Source organism: Channa argus, chromosome 1, assembly GCF_033026475.1.
Source record: "Channa argus isolate prfri chromosome 1, Channa argus male v1.0, whole genome shotgun sequence".
NCBI lineage: Eukaryota > Metazoa > Chordata > Actinopteri > Anabantiformes > Channidae > Channa > Channa argus.
Window position 1 is genome coordinate 22905410 of NC_090197.1, and position 17384 is coordinate 22922793.

The window sequence follows — 17384 nt, forward strand, 5'->3', positions numbered from 1 at the left end:
TGTTGAATTTGTGTTAGGTATTAAAAAGATACATTGATGTGCAGATCACTGCAGTAACTCAGAATGCATTTGATTGACAGCTTGTGTCACATGCATCACAAATGTTTGAAAAACTGCCTTATAAGAAAAAAAAAAACTAATTTCAAAAGTTTAAGGAAATGGGAATGATCTTGGGGTTCACCAAACTCATCTGACAACTTTCAAAGCCTGATCCCTCATATAGTAAACAAAATACACACCTCTAATTGCAAATCAAGTGCGGACAGTACATGGGAAAACACTGTACGGAGATTCATGGTTTTGTGTTCATATACACTCAGACACCAAGCTCAGAAAAAGCGCATCACTGTGATTTGTACATAAATGCAAACTTTATGGTCTTGAAGAATCAATTGTTTGAAAAGGCCATAACTTCAAATTTCAAATGCAATCTAATTTGACAACTTCTATCATCCATGATCATGTCTGTACATAAACAGAGGATATAAAGGGCTCTAGCGGCATCTCTTCAGCAGCAGAATTGATTGCCGACTGGACTGGTTAACTGGGAATAAATCGCCTGCACTTGGCTCATCCGTGTCTCTCCTCTCCCTCTGTTTGTCTGAGGTGATTTGTTGGCAGCAATGATTCTCGCTATCATGCAGCACATTCTTTTTGATTACTTTGATCAATAGTCTCTTAGGGTGTGCTTCTTTTCAGTACCTGGAGAAAGAAAAGATCTGTCATGGAGATGTGCTGACCTCGGCAACCCTTAACTGTCTGCCAAAACCCCACTGCGGATTTATGACTGACAGCTTTCTGTCGGGGACACTCCTTGCAATGCTGCATCCTCTTTTTTAAGGGCGAAGAGGGATACACCCTCGCTACTGAACTCATTCTTTATCTTCAGCTGGTTGCTGACTTTCTCTTTTCAGCCACACAACATGTGTCATCATAGCATAAGGCGCTTGAAATTTCTCATGTTGGTCAGGCTGAGGGGCCACTGCAGAGCAAAAAAACCTCATGTCTACTTTCAGGAAAAGTCTCTTTCGAGATGAGTAAAAAAACAAAGGATGCTTGTTTTTGTTTTACAGAAGCATGGTGCTCCTGATGGACTGGAAAGGAAGTACATTAGATGCAAATGTAGTCTTCAAATAAAGTACAGCTCTATACGTGCCCTGAATAGCAGAGACACTGGTATAATTGTTCGCATATTTGCTGCTCTGGGACCTTGATCTTGTGTTGACAAGAATGTGAGTGTGTAGAGGTTGAAAGGCATCGAGCTGTCGGAGTCAGAGTCTCCCTGCCTGGTTATGGCACCTCGCTTTGTCCTGCCGCTGTCAGAGCAAGATGATGCAAAGCCATCCGTGTTCTGCACCCCCTCCTCGTTAGTGCTGTGATTAACTCATACGTTTTCCTCGCTGGGTGTTGTAGGCCCTCTTTAATTTTCCTGAAAGACAAAAAAAAAAAAAAAAACAAAGTTCTCTTTCCTTCACTGTAGGAAGGTCTTTTATTGGGTTGAGTTGTGAGCTGCTGAGGAGAAATACCTTCATTGACCTGTGTTTCACTAGCTGTCTTATAAACTCAGAATAAGTGTCCTTTCAAATAAATTGCTGTGTAGAAATATTAAAAGATGTATTTACATATCTCACTATACTGGCTATATAAATTATGGATCGTTCACTATGACAGGCTCAATATGCTATATTCTATTGTATATTCATATCAATTAGTGTTTTGTTGCTCCTGTATACAGCACAGCAAAATTGTGCTGTACATTTTTTTATCATATTGTCCATGGCCTGATCCAAATGTAACGCACACTCAGCCAGTTTCTCTTAATATGACCTCAGTTCACTGATAATTTATTTTGTCTATGGCATGTGTCAGTTATGGCAACAACTGCAATTGACAATTCCTTTAGTCAATATAGCATTGTTACAAGCCTTTTTAATGACAACCATAGGGTTTGTTGGCCACACCTCTAAACTCATTGTTATGCATTGCAAGGCAGTAAAGTACATGTATCAGTGTCGTTCTTGCTCATTTTCTTTTACTACATTGTAGTGCTTCATTCATTAAAAAAAAAAAATATGTTGCATACCAACATAATCTTCCACCTATTATATGCTCATCAAAAACATTTGCATTTGCAGTTTAGTGTCATTAGATTGTAATTATTACCAGACAGCTTTCATAATGTAAAATGTATACATAGAAGATAAAATAAAATATATATTACTTTGGCCAAATATAAGGACATCAATTGTCACTGCGTATCAGCTGGGCATTGAATCAAGACCAGTGATTGTTCAGTACATCCAAGCGGTGTGGAGATTGTACTGTGTATAATCCCAGTGTTTTATAAGCAATCAAAACATATTAAAGGACAAGGATGAAATGATTCTGTATGCTTCTCCCATTGGGGGACCAAGTTCAACACTGCTTTTGTCAGTACTTCAGTGGTTTCTAACTTACCAACTTTGTCTATTGCACTTAGAAACTTAAAATGTGTTACAATTGTAAAGTTTTATTTTCACAATATGGCTCATTACTTTTCTAAAACAGCTGGTGGCTGTTTTTAGTAAAGGTTGCTCTATTTTCAAACTAGTATTATACATTAAGCAAGTGTTGCGTTTTGGAAAAGGATAACAGATTTTGAATACATTAATACACTTAAATGTATATTGTATTAGTTTTTTTATTATTTATAAGATTTGTTGATTCAGATTGGATATAAAATCGTATGCATACGTAGGAGAAGCTTTAGCAATAGCTGTGTACCGTATGCACAAAAGTCAGTAGTGAACAACAGAAGCACCAATAGGTATCAACATTAAGGAAGGAATTTTTTGGGGGGACCCAGGAAAATGCAGAACAGCGAAGGAGTAAATAAGCAAAAACTGTTTATTGTATATGATGGTAGATGAAAGAGGTGCAGATAGCAGGATGGAGAGGATTGCACTGTAGAGGGGACCAGGAGAAATATGGGAAGTGTTGGTGGTGGGGGGGGAATGTATGATAGAAAGAGGGAGAGAGAAGGAGAGTAACAATCCTAAACTCAGTACAGACAATATAATGATGGTTCTTACGGGAGGACGGGAGAGCAAAGATATCTCTGTACTAGAGTCCGAGAACACAGATGAGAAGCCAGCATAGGTGTGGGGGATGGGGAAATGAGAATTAAAAAGGCAGCTGAAAATATCAGGCGAAAGACGCAACAACACATGCAACACAAAGTAACTAAAAATTTAAGTACAAACTAAAAGTGTCCAGAGATTAACTCAGATGAAACAGTAAAATCTTCAGTCTTTCGCAAAATTTCTTAATAGGTAATTTAAAAACTTACCAAAATCCACAGGAGGTCACTTAAAACGAAGTTGCGTGCAGGCAGAGGAGGAGTTCCTTGCAGGAAAAACTCAGGTCCAGTGCCCAGACAAAAAAAACAGATCAGATACAAAAACAGTTCACAAAAGCGACAGGCAACCAATCTCACAGAAGTCAGGAAAACAATGTGGCAGAGAGGAGCAGGTAACTGGGCCAAATAAAGGAGAGGCTACAGGTGTGGGAAGTTAGCGCTGATTAGAGAGATGGAGGGAGATCCATAAAGAGGGGAGAGATACTTAAGATCACCATGGCAACACGGAGCAGCTTCACAGCTGTGACAATAGGTCAATCACATTTTTAGATTAACTGTTTAATGAATGAAGAACAGTGAAAAAATATATAATAAACAACTTTAAAAACTGCACATTCTGTGTATTACTGGTAGCCAGTGAAGGGCTAATACAGGATGAGCTCTCTAATACTGGTTGTAGTGTCTTGCTGCTATAAGACCAATAGTGGTCCTGTATGTATAAGAGATCTGGTCTTGGGGTTTGAATGTCAGTGCCGAGTCTGATGGCTATGTCTGGAGGTGCAATGAACCCTCTGCCATTTGGACTTTACAGAATATGTCTGTTGTGGATTTATTAATTCTTCAATAATCAAAAACAATGCTCATTCATTGCCCCCGGTCTAATGTGAAAGCCATCGTGGAATCACTGGTGTGGATGAACAAGGCTGACGGTGCTGAGCAGTTCACAACTACAGTAGGTTGCTGTATGGCATACAGTATTGCATCATGCATTAAACAGGATAGAGTTTTTCCCCACATTTCTAGTGTCTGTACTTATACTCGAATGTTCACGTTATTATTTACCTCCAAGCGCTGTCTGCAGCTCCGATGTCTAGAGTGTTATGGTCTTCTGTTTTTAGGGTTGATAGCTTTTTATAAACACATTTACTGAAAAAATAAAAAGAGAAAGATGCTGCCAATAGATATGAGAAACAGACAGCTGTAATCTCCTGCTGTGGGCTGCTTAGTTGCTGTAGAACTCAGCTGGTTCACTGATGCTTCTTATCAGTGCTGGGTGAGGGGCCCCTGTGTATGAAAACTACCACCGTATCTGGATATGATATGCAAATTATGTCATGCACAGATTGCTTTCTTAACAAATGAGATATCCACTAACACTGACACTTTGCTAAAGATTTCATAGATGGAGTAAAAGAACAGGATAAATACAGTAGCAGGTCCTCTGATGACATTTATGTTTATATTAATCTAGATACTCTGTATTGTGGCTGATGATATTGTTAGAAAATAGTTTTTTTGTCACGTCTTTTTTTATGCAAATATTCCAAAACACACAAAAAAATGAAGAGGAGAGACAAATCTGCAAGCAGCCGTTTCTTTCCAGCACCCTGCTTACACACCCTGCTTGACACTGGCAGTGCTGGTGCTATGCGCAAAGGAGCCCTCTGCTCATAAAGCTCAGATTTATGGGGGAAATTAACATATCATTAACATACCACAGGCACTCCTAAAAGAAGGTTATATATAATTAGGTGACATCAGAGACACTGACTTGCATGGTGCTGGAAAAGAAGAAGAAGAATAGGAAGTTGCTGTCATTGGAGAGGCCCCAAAGAAGCATTTTTCTTTTTCCTTTTTTCTTTTTTTGTATGTCCTGAGGAGAAACCAGGTCATCAAACCTGTTGTTTCTTTAATTTAATGGGATGGGACACATTTGGGTGTTTTAGCTGTCCTATTTCTTGCTACCAATATCATTATATTGGCCTGTTTCAGTCAGACCTGAATGACCTGTGCAACCCCTCACTGTATACATGATGTGCTTTTTTTGTTGTCCTCTGAGTAAACAGACAGAATTGGGGGGGGGGGGGTTTAGGTGGAACTTGACAATAGAAATGCTTTTGGGTCTGCAGGTCTACGTTATGTTGGAACTCCAACAAAGATGAATGACTATTGTGGAAGTCAGGCGTACATTAAATAGAACAATGCAGGCATTGGGCATTAATTTTTAATTATTGAAAATGCTAGCATTAGAAGGTGTGATGTTGTACAGGTCCCGTCTAACTTTCTGTACGAGATGGCTTTGTTTCTTCTGGAAGACTTTCCCATGTACCCTGGAGAAGAAATAGCATTTACAATGTGATTCAGACTCAAGCAAAGGTTCTGTGTGTCATTTATAATATAGTTATAACTATGGTTAGATTTGCATTCATTTGAGCAATTTGTGTAATTAGACAAACGCTAGAGAGAAAACAAAGAGACTCTCAAACGACCACAATGAAGTCACGCAAAGAAGGTGGTTGGCATGTTGTAGCTATCCTCTGTTTATTCCCCAAATTTGATTATACAATGCATCGCAAAGCACATTCTTGACCAACATCTACAACATCTACATAGACATCAAGTTTGCTTTAGTTCAAATCATGTCATAAATGTGAAAGATGTCCAGTTTTCAAAGTACATCCATACTCTACATACCAATTAACCAAACTAACGTCGTTGGTTGGTCCAACACTGTATTTTTTAGACTGAAAGTAATAGTATACATTTTCTATATTCTATACATATGTTTATTATTCCTCCACAATAAATCTTAATAATGTTGATAACCTTCTGACATTTTCTCTGTCATTGCAGTAGAAGTGGCATGTGATTGTCAGACATTGTAATGTCCAAAGTTATTAGATGGCATAGTGGTTTTAATGGTTTTGTACAAACAAGTTTTAATGTCTTCTGTACTTGAGTTTGTGAAAGGAAACTTACAAAAGCACAGGGAGAATATGAATTCTCAACACATAAAAAAGCCCATAGCAGTCCAGGGATTCAAACCAAGGACCTTCTAGCTTTGGGGAGGCAGTGCCAACCACTGTACTGCCCCTATTGAATTATATCATAATAATTGAAAAATTGGGGTTTATGAAAACAAAACATGATCAATATTCTTTTCATTTCACCCACTGTCCTAGAGAAACTCTTCCAAAAACATAAACAAAAGAGGGGCTATATGTCTACAAAAACACATAGGGTAAATAAAATTACTCATTCTAAGTAGTATATTATGATAAATTGTGTGTGTAGGACATATACTGCATTAAAACCTTCAACTGTTGGAAATACAATAAGGATCTTAGCTAAATAAATATACACAATATTCTGAAATTCAGTGACTGAATACTATCAAATTACCTTTTTACCTGAGCAATGTTTTCAACACAGCCCTTCACTGTTTTACTGAACTAGTCTTAACACTCATTTACAAGCACCCTTAGTCCCAATTGAGCGAATAAATGAACAATTTTTGTCAACAGTTTCTATCATTAGGAAGAATGCTGTTTTTTTCGGAAAACCCTATCGAGTGTATGATTTCCTCACAGAGTTGCTGAATTTCTTTTGATGAAGCTACCGTCATTGAGTAGATGAGATGAAATGCAACATATTATGATGAAGTGTACAAAAACACATATTTTATCTGCGTACATTTGTTATGAGGACAGGCAGCTGCGTGAGAACAAAAGCAATCGGTTAAATGTGACAGCTGCGGTTGAAAGGATTGTAAGGATTGCCTGTTTGCAGAAACAAAGTTTACAAGAACCCACATAAATATTTTCTGTCTTACTTTTTACAAATCTGCAGCACTGAAGCATCAAACCTTATTATGAAACAGTTATGGGATATCTCCCCACTGTAGATCCTTTCTGAAACATGAAGAAATAAGATAAATGTTCCAGACTATGAAAGCTAACTCATGCTCATTCCCTAGAAAGAGGGTTTATAAGACCAAACTGTTTGTTCCATCAGGAAGAAGAGCTACGGCAGAGCGGCGAGGCCAAATATCACCACCTGAACGAAGACCTACACGTCCTCATCGAGGTTTTTGCTCCGCCGGCTGAGGCCTACGCTAGGATGGGTCACGCTCTGGAGGAGATCAAGAAGTTTCTCATACCAGTATGTTCCCTTCTTTCAACGCACAAGCAGTAACAAACACAGTCTCTTTCTTTGGCTATCCTTTTTTCTTCCTGCTGAATATCTTTGCAGCTGCTCTTTGGCCCCAGCCATTTCATCTCAGCCTGTCCACTGTGCAGCCAGTGAGTAACAGCAGAGACAACCCGCTCTTTCACTCTCACTCTCTGTCTGTAACTTGCACTGTAATTCTGTCAGGGCTGTCGAACTGTGTGTGTGTGTGTATTTCTTTGGAAAGCGTCTGCCTCAGTATGTGTGATCCTGGGTGGGAAGTCGTGGGTATAACAGGAATAAAGGAGCACAGGAGGGGATCTCTCTGCATCGGCCAAACCCTCCTTGGCAGCAGTATGCAGCATGGAGCTTATTTACTCTTCCTCCATTCATTATGGATGATCTCTCCAATGCTCAGAGCTATGATGATTTACATCTCATCGTTAATTATCAACACACCTCTCCCCCACCCACCTCATGTTACCTTTTCTCACTGTCACTGCCATAAAACATATTTATTGATTGAGCAGACACATGGCAATCATACATCATTATATGATTAAAGACCTATTTCCATGTTAATTATTAAAAAAAAAAAAAAACAGTGTGAAGAGATAAAGGCAACTGGGGTCCCAAGGTTTTATCAGCAGAAGATCTGAAATGTTTTGCTGCCTCAGGAACAGCGGGTCATGGCAGTACTGTAAAGTACATTAATTAGATATTCCCGGGGCTGTAGCCCTGGAGATAAAGGACGTAATTTAATACAGTGTAATTGAAAGCAAGTCTATTGCCGCCTGCTAGTGTGTGTGTGTGGATGGGTGTGTGTGTTTGTGTGTGTGAGTGTGAACATGCTGCCTCTCTGTGTGCAGGATTACAATGATGAGATCAGACAGGCCCAGCTGCAGGAGCTCACATACCTGAACGGCGGCTCAGAGGATGCCAAGGTGCCATCGGTGAGGGGCAAGTTAGCTGCCCGTGGAAGAGGGACACCTGTTCCAGGGCCTCCTAGGTAACCTTCTTTCAAATAACTCTGTGTGTGTGAGCGTGTGTGTATGCGTCTGTGTGTGTGTGTGCTAGCTGTTGTGGGTACATGCACTTTGGTTCAGCTGGGGACTGGGTATTATTTACAGTTAATGAGCTACTGGGAAGGCTTTTTTTCTGTAAATGAATGTGTAAAGTACCCAGTAGATTTTAAAGACTTAATGGTGTCATTTAGACTTACAACAATTTTATGTTTGGTACAATAACACGCCTTAGAATACAAGAAGGATGTATAAAAAACAATAGGTTTGCTACACTTTTAGGTATTATTTATTAAAAACTTCCATCCAGATGATACAAATGTCACCTTTTTATGTAGCTCAACAACTTGGGCAAGGTTTACCCCATTTTTTAAAGAAAAGCTGGGACATTTTGTATAATGTAAACAGAAAAAGAATGCACTTATTTGCAATTATTTAAGACCTATTGTTGATTGTAGCACCAAATATATCAAATGCTGAAACTGAACATTTTCATTGTTTTTGTAACAGTATGTGCTCATTTTAAATTTGATTCCAGCGATACATCTCAAAAATTGTAGCAAAAGACGTGTTTACCACTGTGTTGCATTGCCTCATTGTTGAACAACACTGTAAGCAATTGGAAACTAAGGAGAGTAATTGCTTTAATTTTGAAAAATTTCCTCTCCCCCCATTTTAGCTCCTGTACTGTTCAGGGGCCCCTTTTTCATATTTTTTACTTCAAACTGGAAAAATTATGTAAGAATATTTGTACTGGCGAAATGTTTATTATATTTAAGTCAAGGGGTAGGGTTAGGTTTGCACCCCATTAAACTGAAGTGTCATGTAGGGGGATTCAAACAAGCCCTAACCCTAAAATAGAAATAATTCACATTTAGCTAGTACAAATGATCTTTTATCATTAGAAAATAGGGAGTGAGGGATAGTCTGCCTGGTCTGGTCCCATAGGATGGGTACAATAGCACAAACCTAGGGATGTACCTATATCACTTTATCCCAGGCTGTGTATACGTACCTGCATTTGAGTGTTGCAGATACGAGTACTAAACTGTTTTTGGTTCTAGTATAAGTTGGTGGACAGCAGTCTCATCAATCCACTGAACAGGTAAGCTGATGAGAGACTCTAGCAGAGAGTTCTGGTCCAAATAGTAGTGGAGACACACCTGAAGACTAGCTAAGACTTTAAAAGACTGGACAGTTGTCACACTGTTTACCAACTGCCATAGCTTTCTAGTCTCTTGACAGTCTGGAAGGAGCACAAACCTGACAATCAGAAGTTCAGAAGTAGACAAACCTGCAAATCCCGCAGGAAGGAAAATTGCAGCATGTTCTTCTACCAAAATGAAAAAAGGACTAACCAAGCACAGATTTGAGATGAGAACCTGAATGGAGAGGCATGGGTATATGTAGACTCTACAGAGAAGTGTGGGTGTAACGTGCAATTGTAAAGCAAAGCTAACTTTCAGTAAAGTTCTACTTACTCCAGATCTCCCTCAGTTGTTGCCGATGTCAGTCTTAAATACTAAACATGTTTAAAATTATCTTGAGAAATTTTAGAATGTCCGTAGCAGTTGGATAGTAAGACTTTATCAGAGCAGAGCTTGTGGGCAGAGGCAGTACTTCTGTCATCTTCAATTATCTCAAGACCACAGACATTTTTTCCATCTAGGAGTGCAAATACACGAAGACAGTATCAAACCAGCTACCCGATGCTGGTATCGGGACATCCCTACAAGCTGATAAAAAAATTAAATGTAAATTAAGTCTAAACTATAGACACATATTGCAGTTTGCTGAGCACAACACTGCGCACTGTTGAGCCCCTAGTTTCACCCTGAGTTTCAGTATTCAGCTTTAGAAATGGGCACACGAGTGTCAGAACTGGACCATGGAGCAATGGAAGAAGGATGTGTGATTGATTACGTTGTCTTCAAATCATGTGGACAGCTGGGTATGTGTGTCATTTGCCTGTGGAAATTATCATAACAGCAGGAAGAAGCCTTGCTTGCTGTCTTGCTTCTTCTACAGGAAGAAGCAAGACAGTGTAGGAACTGTGATATTCTGGGAAATGTTACTCTGAGAAATCTTGGCTCTTGGCATTCATGTGGAGGTTACTTTGACGAGTACCACCTACTGTACCCAAACATTGTACCTAAAAAAAGACTTCAGGGTGTTGCTTTGGCCTCTAAATGATTAATGATCTGTAGGAAATGCTGGAAAGACAAGTGTGATCCAGGAAGGCACCACCTCACAGCTTTGAAGATATGCTGCTGATGTCTCGGTGCAGGTCTCGTGGAGTCAATCCCTCAGCTAATCAGAGCTTTTTTGGCAGCAGGAGGGGGACCTACACAACATTAGGCTGTGGCTAATGTATATTCTGTATATTTGAGGCAAACTATGTCACATCTGTGCCTGAACAATAGGTGCAAACACTCAATAAACCTGTTCTTCTGTGCTTCCATTTTCCTGAAAAGTGACGTGTGTTTATGTGAATAACGACTGGTTTTTATCAGAAGAAAAGGTAAAAAACAGCATGACATTGTCACAGCACAGCAAGGCCTCTGGGATACAAGCTTACATGTTTGAAAGCACAAAGTGTTTGTTGTTAACAATAGAGGCGGCAATTTGTATACTATAATCTTACAACAGCAGCTTTTGTATCTTTTAACTGTACCCACAATCTTACCCTAAAGAAGTTGTTGCCTAACGTAAATCCTAAAAGCACAAGTTGCTGATGAGACTTAGTTTTCATATGGACTCTCTTGAAAGGAAGTAAAAAATGATGCAGAATAATTTCAAGAGGACACAGCAGGGAAGTAAAAATTAGAACAGACAAAGGCAAGAGACAAAGGTTTCCTGTTTAATGTGGTGCATTATCTTTCTCCTTGGAAGCTGTTTCTCATATTCGCCAAGAGTGAATGGCAGCAAAGAGCTTCTTCTGAAGGCAGAAAAATGAGCCCTGATATTTCTAACTATGCTGACTGTGTGCAGACCTCAGCAGGAATTACAAAGTTGGGGCAGAAACTATTGGCATAAAACTACAAAGCACTGCTGTTACTTACAGTTGAACTGAGCAACTTTGCACATGGCCGGTCATTTGCTGAACAAATCATCCTGTTCAGTGTAAACCAAAGGACAGCAACATAATGCAAAAGTGAATCCAGTTTCAGTTTTTCCGTTTTGACTGCTCCTGAAGACTTAGGTTAGAGATCAATCAGAAGAATTATTTCACTCATTTCTCAATTTTCTTTCATTGATCACTCACTCCCAGCCACACTTTCCATTAATTTATACTATATTTTACTAGTTTTTATTAGTTATTATCCTATCTAGAAAATTGAAACCGTCTTTTCTGTCAGGTACTTGTGAGCTGATTAAGGGCAAGTATGTTTTTCTTGTTTTTTGTATTAAATGTACTTACAAATTATTTACACCAGGGGTTTCAAACTGAAATTACCTGGGGGCAATTTTTTCTGTTTAAACCCCATTTTTTATTGAGCATTAAATATCAACTGAACACACTTCATAGCAGAGCATCACATTTCCATTCTCTTTCTAACCCATTATACCAATATTGCTGTGTTTTAACCTTTTTTGAAAATTACTGTAAAGCTTCACTCCAAATAAAACAATGAAGAATCATCAGTACAGATGATTACAACTTGTTAGTAGTTTAAGAACTCTGCCTTGTCCAGAACATTTCTCTCATATTTACTGTTACAGTAAAATCATTAAAGCTACAAATGCAAATGCTCTGGTACACTTCATCACAGTTTTCTCTGTGCTTCAGGTAGTCATCAGTATGAAATAAAAAAAAATGCCTCTGAATGCCCCAATGTGTACTAATAAACTGCATTTGAAAGAGAACAAGCCTTGCCATTTTTGATTGCTGTCAGTATTAACCTCAATGACAATTAGATTGTATTTTCCGTGACTGCTTTTGGCAGTTGATTGCCTTTAATGTGAAGCAGCAACGAAATGCTGGGGTTGCACAAGCATTAGCACAGCTCTCATATAGGTGTAGAGAGTAAAAGTAAATAGTAAGGTTGATATCAGTCAAATACAATTTTGTAATAGTAATGTAATATTACATTTAGTGATCAGGGATAACATTATGACTACCTGTTTAATTTACTGCAATCCGAAACAGTGGCTCTGCCATGATTTTTACTTTTACCACCATGTTTAAAATGAAAGAGGTAGCCAAAGCATTAGAACCACCTCAATAATAAACACATAGTATGGAGATATGGAGATATGGAGAACCGTTTTAGGAAAGCCTTTTTCTTTTTTCTTATTTTTTGTTCTTTTTTTTTTTTTTTTTTTTTTTTTTTTTACAAAGAACAATAAAGGACATGACTAATATGGTTTGCACTGAGTTGCTGATGCCATTGGATCAGAGGAAAGGATGGATGTGACCTAATGACTTTACCTTTTTATAACAAGCTAGAAAATTGGTTGCTAATGCTATGATTCCAATTTTAAGCCTAAATATAGTATGTGGAATATAGTGAAGTGGGTTAGACTGGCCATTAAGCAAGCAAGCACTTTTAGGAAAACAACACTGATAGTAAATAGTGTCTAGTAGTGTACAGTGAACCAGTGTTTGGTGTCTATAAACATTAGCAAAGCAAAGTCAAATTAGCATAACAGCCTTTATATGTAAATGGTCTCCTGTAGATGCTTGCTTCTCTACTATCCCTGTGAACCCACGCTACTGTAATTCTGGCTCCCTTGAGACTTCACAAGACTACAAATAAAAATACTCTAATGGCCATTAGATGACTTTAATGTCCTTGGCATTGATGGTTTTCAAACGACAAAAAAGCAAAAAAAATGCAAAGAGTTATGTTGTTTGTTCGTGGTATTTATAAAAGAAAAGACTCTTCTTTCATCAGATTTTGAGATAAACAAGGTCACTGAGATGGTGTGTTTGTATTGCTCTGAGTCAGAATATAATTAGCTGTGTTTTAAATTACACTGTAATTAGCATTTACCATGCCTAATTTAAATGTGATAAGACAGAAGTCCCACAGGCTCCTACACATGCAGTTTCCTACATATTCATACTCACATGTACTGGATTATTATCAATGCCACCACTCTGGATGGAGACTCTGTAGCGATCACATATTCCTCTTTGCTTTGACTTTGACTGGAGTCGTTGCTGGAAAAAAATTCCTGCTTTTAAAGAGGAATCAACTCTCAACTGTTTTTTTTTCTTTTAGCCTTGAGGGTGGTCCAAGTTCTATCAAGAAAACATCCACTTCTCTCCCCGTTATACAGAAAATTAGAAAGATTTTATTTTTTCATCCTGACCCAAATCTGTGATGTTTCAGTAATACAGTGTGTTTCACTGCAGAAATGGAAAGCAAATGACCCAGAGAGCAACCTTGGTGGTTTTCTGCTGCTGCTTCAGATCAGTTAACTGCTTTTAAAAGTCAGCTCAGTTGGTGTTGAAAGCCTCAACAACATTGTACCAAACCACAAGGTCAGACTGCCTTTGATTTCCAACACAGCAGCTTGACTTTGCTTCCATTTTGATTACAGTGCAGGTTAGACTCTGGGTTTTGTTTTAATTTATCTAAATGACTGTATAGATAATTATCTTGCAGTGGCTATTTTCCTGTAGAGATACAAACCCAGATAGGTGCATTAGAATATCTGAAAATTAAATGGTAAAAATCTATTCATTCTTCCACTTGCTCAGAGTCCACATGCAAAGGTTTATTTCAAGATGGAGCGTTTACAAAGCAGAAAGAAAACATGCATCACGAAACAGGCAGAAATGTCAGTCTTTCATCTACATTTTCTTTAATAGACAGACAAGCAATTCTGCCGCAAGACACGTTGTGTTTTGAGTAATGGACGTGACTCACTTTTTCTCGACTCAAGGAACTTGCCCTCCACCCTCGCTGTTCCTCTCTCTCCACCTACACAAATAACCCGCTGCTGAATGTATCAGTTCGTGGCTGTACCAAGTCATTCTGGCCAATGCAGGAAATCAGTAACTGGAGCTGAAGGAGATGATGCAGCTTGATGCCAAACTTGATGAATTACAGCAAGTCTTCATAAAGATTTTGAATGCTGTAGATGTTTCATATTGATGATATCTTGTGACAGTGTCTTTTTTGTGTTTTTAAGATCATATGAGCATTACATATAAAGAGAATATACAGCTGTATATCTTATCTGATCCAATTTGTAAGCGAGTCACAATTGACCACATTTTTGTGTCTTATGTCAGAACCCGAGGAGGAGTTCCTTCACTGCATGCAGCGGTGCCCCGAGGGGCAGCACCCAGCGGGGCCCCAACCAGCCGCGCTCCATCTTCCAGAGGAAGAGGGGTGCAGAGAGCCAGAGGAGCCCCACCAACAGCTGGGTATCGACCAGCTCCTCCCATTGTCCAGGACACATACGGTGAATATGTGAGTACATCAAAACTCTGAGCTCCAACAGACATATGTGTGCTTGTCAATGCACAACAGAGCTGACACTGTTACAGGCTCAACACTACATTCTGTGGGAAGTAAACTAAGGTCCACTCCAAAAAGATAGCAGATCAAGTTAATTTCTGTTTGCTGTAAACTGAAGACATTTAGGTTTATGATCATGAGATTATCATGATGACCATGACACTGGCTGTGCTTTTGTGCTAATTCAAACCTGGCTTTCTGACTCTTACTAGTGATACAACATTAGCATCTTGTTGTATGGCCTCTGTATTTATGCTGATGATGCCTTCTTCAAATGCTGGATTATAATACTCTCACCCCTGCTTTGTGGAGGTTGTTAATGATGTCTTTAACTGTTGTTTTGGGTTTTAAACCACAGCTCTTAAAAAGCTATTCTTCTTACCCTTGGCTGACTTGTCCTATGTATGCTGCTCGGTGCACCAGTGATTTTTTCAAGATGTTTCAAATTCCTTCTTTTCAGGAAATTTGGTGATCTGATACAAAAGGTGCCATGTTCTATGTTAATATATCTAGATGTAAAAGAAAAGCTGAAATTCTTTTTATACCATCTCTTATTCATTTTAATCTCAAATGTCTTCGTTGTGCAATAAACTGTAACGTTGCCCTTTAATATCCACAAATGTAAAGGAGTCAACTGTGCATACAATAGTGAGAATGATTACATCCAATAGAGGTATCTTTTCTTTAGTTGTTTATTGCTTTGTCAAAGAAATAAACATAAACCATAGGACAAAACGTATGTCAATGAAAGGCTTAAACGGGAAAGATAGAATGCATTTATTGCCATTAGTGAAGAACAAAACACATTACTTGTCTATTAGACTTCAAAAACACATAACACATAAGCTTTCTTTAGTGACATAATAATTCAGTGATGTGAGTCTGTGCGTCAATGGAAATCACTGCAAACAGGAAATGATAATGAATAATTTTGCATAATTGAATAAAAGAAACCAGGCTCAAGTTGTAGCACAAAACCAAATCAGTGCCTTTATAGAAACATTATTTACATACTATTTACATACTCCAGAAAACAAAGTAAACTGTTGTTTGTTTGATTTCAGTGTTCATTGTGACATAAATATAAAACTAAGATTATCTACATGACAACATATCACTGTGTGAGAAAATATTGTTTCGTAATTTAGGTGAACTTGCAAATTTAGGTGAAAAATATAATTCGATAATTTTTAGCACAAACTTTATGTGGCCACCTAAATTTTAGCCTGAGTTGAGTCAAACACATGCACGCATGCAACACAGTCAATCAGATTTCGTTTTTTGTCTTTTTGTTATTGCAGTCATTATTGTGATCTGGTAGCTTACCTGTACAGTCTTATGGGAACATGACTGTAATATCAATAGCTGCCAGAGATGAATAAATTAGGCTTAGAGTCAGAGCCTTTGTGCCTCTGCCAAGAGAGATTCCTGCCACACTGTCAAAGTAACTTCCCCATGGACTCCGCTATCAACATAGCATATTTATCTGATAGAAGGCGAGAGGAGGTGGCCAATGCTGGATTGCCCCAGCAGCCTAACCATATCTGACAGGTTTATTCAGAGGTTGGAATTCAAATGTGTGGAGGTCATAGAGAATGACTCCTGGACCAGCTGTTTCCCATCATTGTCACAGTTGTAAACTGCACCCCCCGACACCTGCACCTGTGTATCTGAGCAGGGGAAAAAAAATAGCCCCAACATCTGCCAGATGATAAATTAAACCACATCGCTGCAAATTAGAGTCTGAATGAGTGGCTGTGTATTATCTGAATACATCGCCATCCCAGGACAAGTGTTCTCCATAGGGCGCTAACAAATAGGCTCTTGTATTCATCAAAGAAATGACAAAAGAGATGTTTCTTGTTCAAATTTGTTGCTGTCATTTATCACTGCTTAGCATTCACTCATATGCATGTTACCACTGTTCTCTTTTTGCTGCACAGCATCACCACAGGCCAAAACATTTATTCAGCTGGAGGTGTTTTCTTTTTCTCTCTTGTTCAGACATCAAATAGCAAACGGGTTAACCCTTAGTGCTTTTTGTGAAGATGAAGCACAGATGTATAGTAGTTATGTCTGAATGAGTTTAAGTTGACCTTATCCACCTCTGTCCAAGCTGCTTTTACTGATAATACTGATACTAAAAGTATCAGTATTAAACTACTCTGAATCCAAATGTTATTAAACAAAATCACAGAAATGTTATTATCCCATGATCCATTTTTGCCAGTCCCATCAGTCTGAAATGGTTGCTGTGATTGCAGCCAAATCTCATTTCATGTAATTCATTAGGTGCATTGAGATCTCTGCCTTACCTGCAGCTAATCCCATTACAGTAGAATTAAACATGATGTAATTCTCATTTTAGAAATGTGGCTGCATGTCGTCTTTTTTGTTTGATATGAACGTGCCAATTTAGAAACTGGGGATTAGTAGCAGGACTTTGCTTGCATGTTACATGTAGAGCTATATGAACTATAGATGTAACAGTTTTTTTTTTTGTTGTTGTTGTTTTTGCACATAAACTTTTAAAAAACAATAAATATTCAGTTGGTTTGGTTCACGTTAAATCCTCCAGACACAATAATTTGTTGTGAGCTG

At 38.4% G+C, this 17384-nt stretch overlaps 1 protein-coding gene across 3 annotated transcripts in view; it reads left to right on the forward strand.

The window, feature by feature from the left end:
• Positions 1 to 17384, forward strand: part of khdrbs3 (KH domain containing, RNA binding, signal transduction associated 3) — a 113552-nt gene that overhangs the window by 60920 nt on the left and 35248 nt on the right. For all 3 annotated transcript variants that reach the window (XR_010914693.1, XR_010914692.1, XM_067508076.1), the window contains exons 4-6: positions 7133 to 7279; positions 8155 to 8294; positions 14555 to 14735. Coding sequence is in view for 1 of the 3 variants with exons in the window: in XM_067508076.1 (XP_067364177.1) it covers positions 7133 to 7279; positions 8155 to 8294; positions 14555 to 14735 (468 nt within the window). In the remaining 2 variants the exon portion in view is untranslated. The remainder of the gene's footprint in view (positions 1 to 7132; positions 7280 to 8154; positions 8295 to 14554; positions 14736 to 17384) is intronic.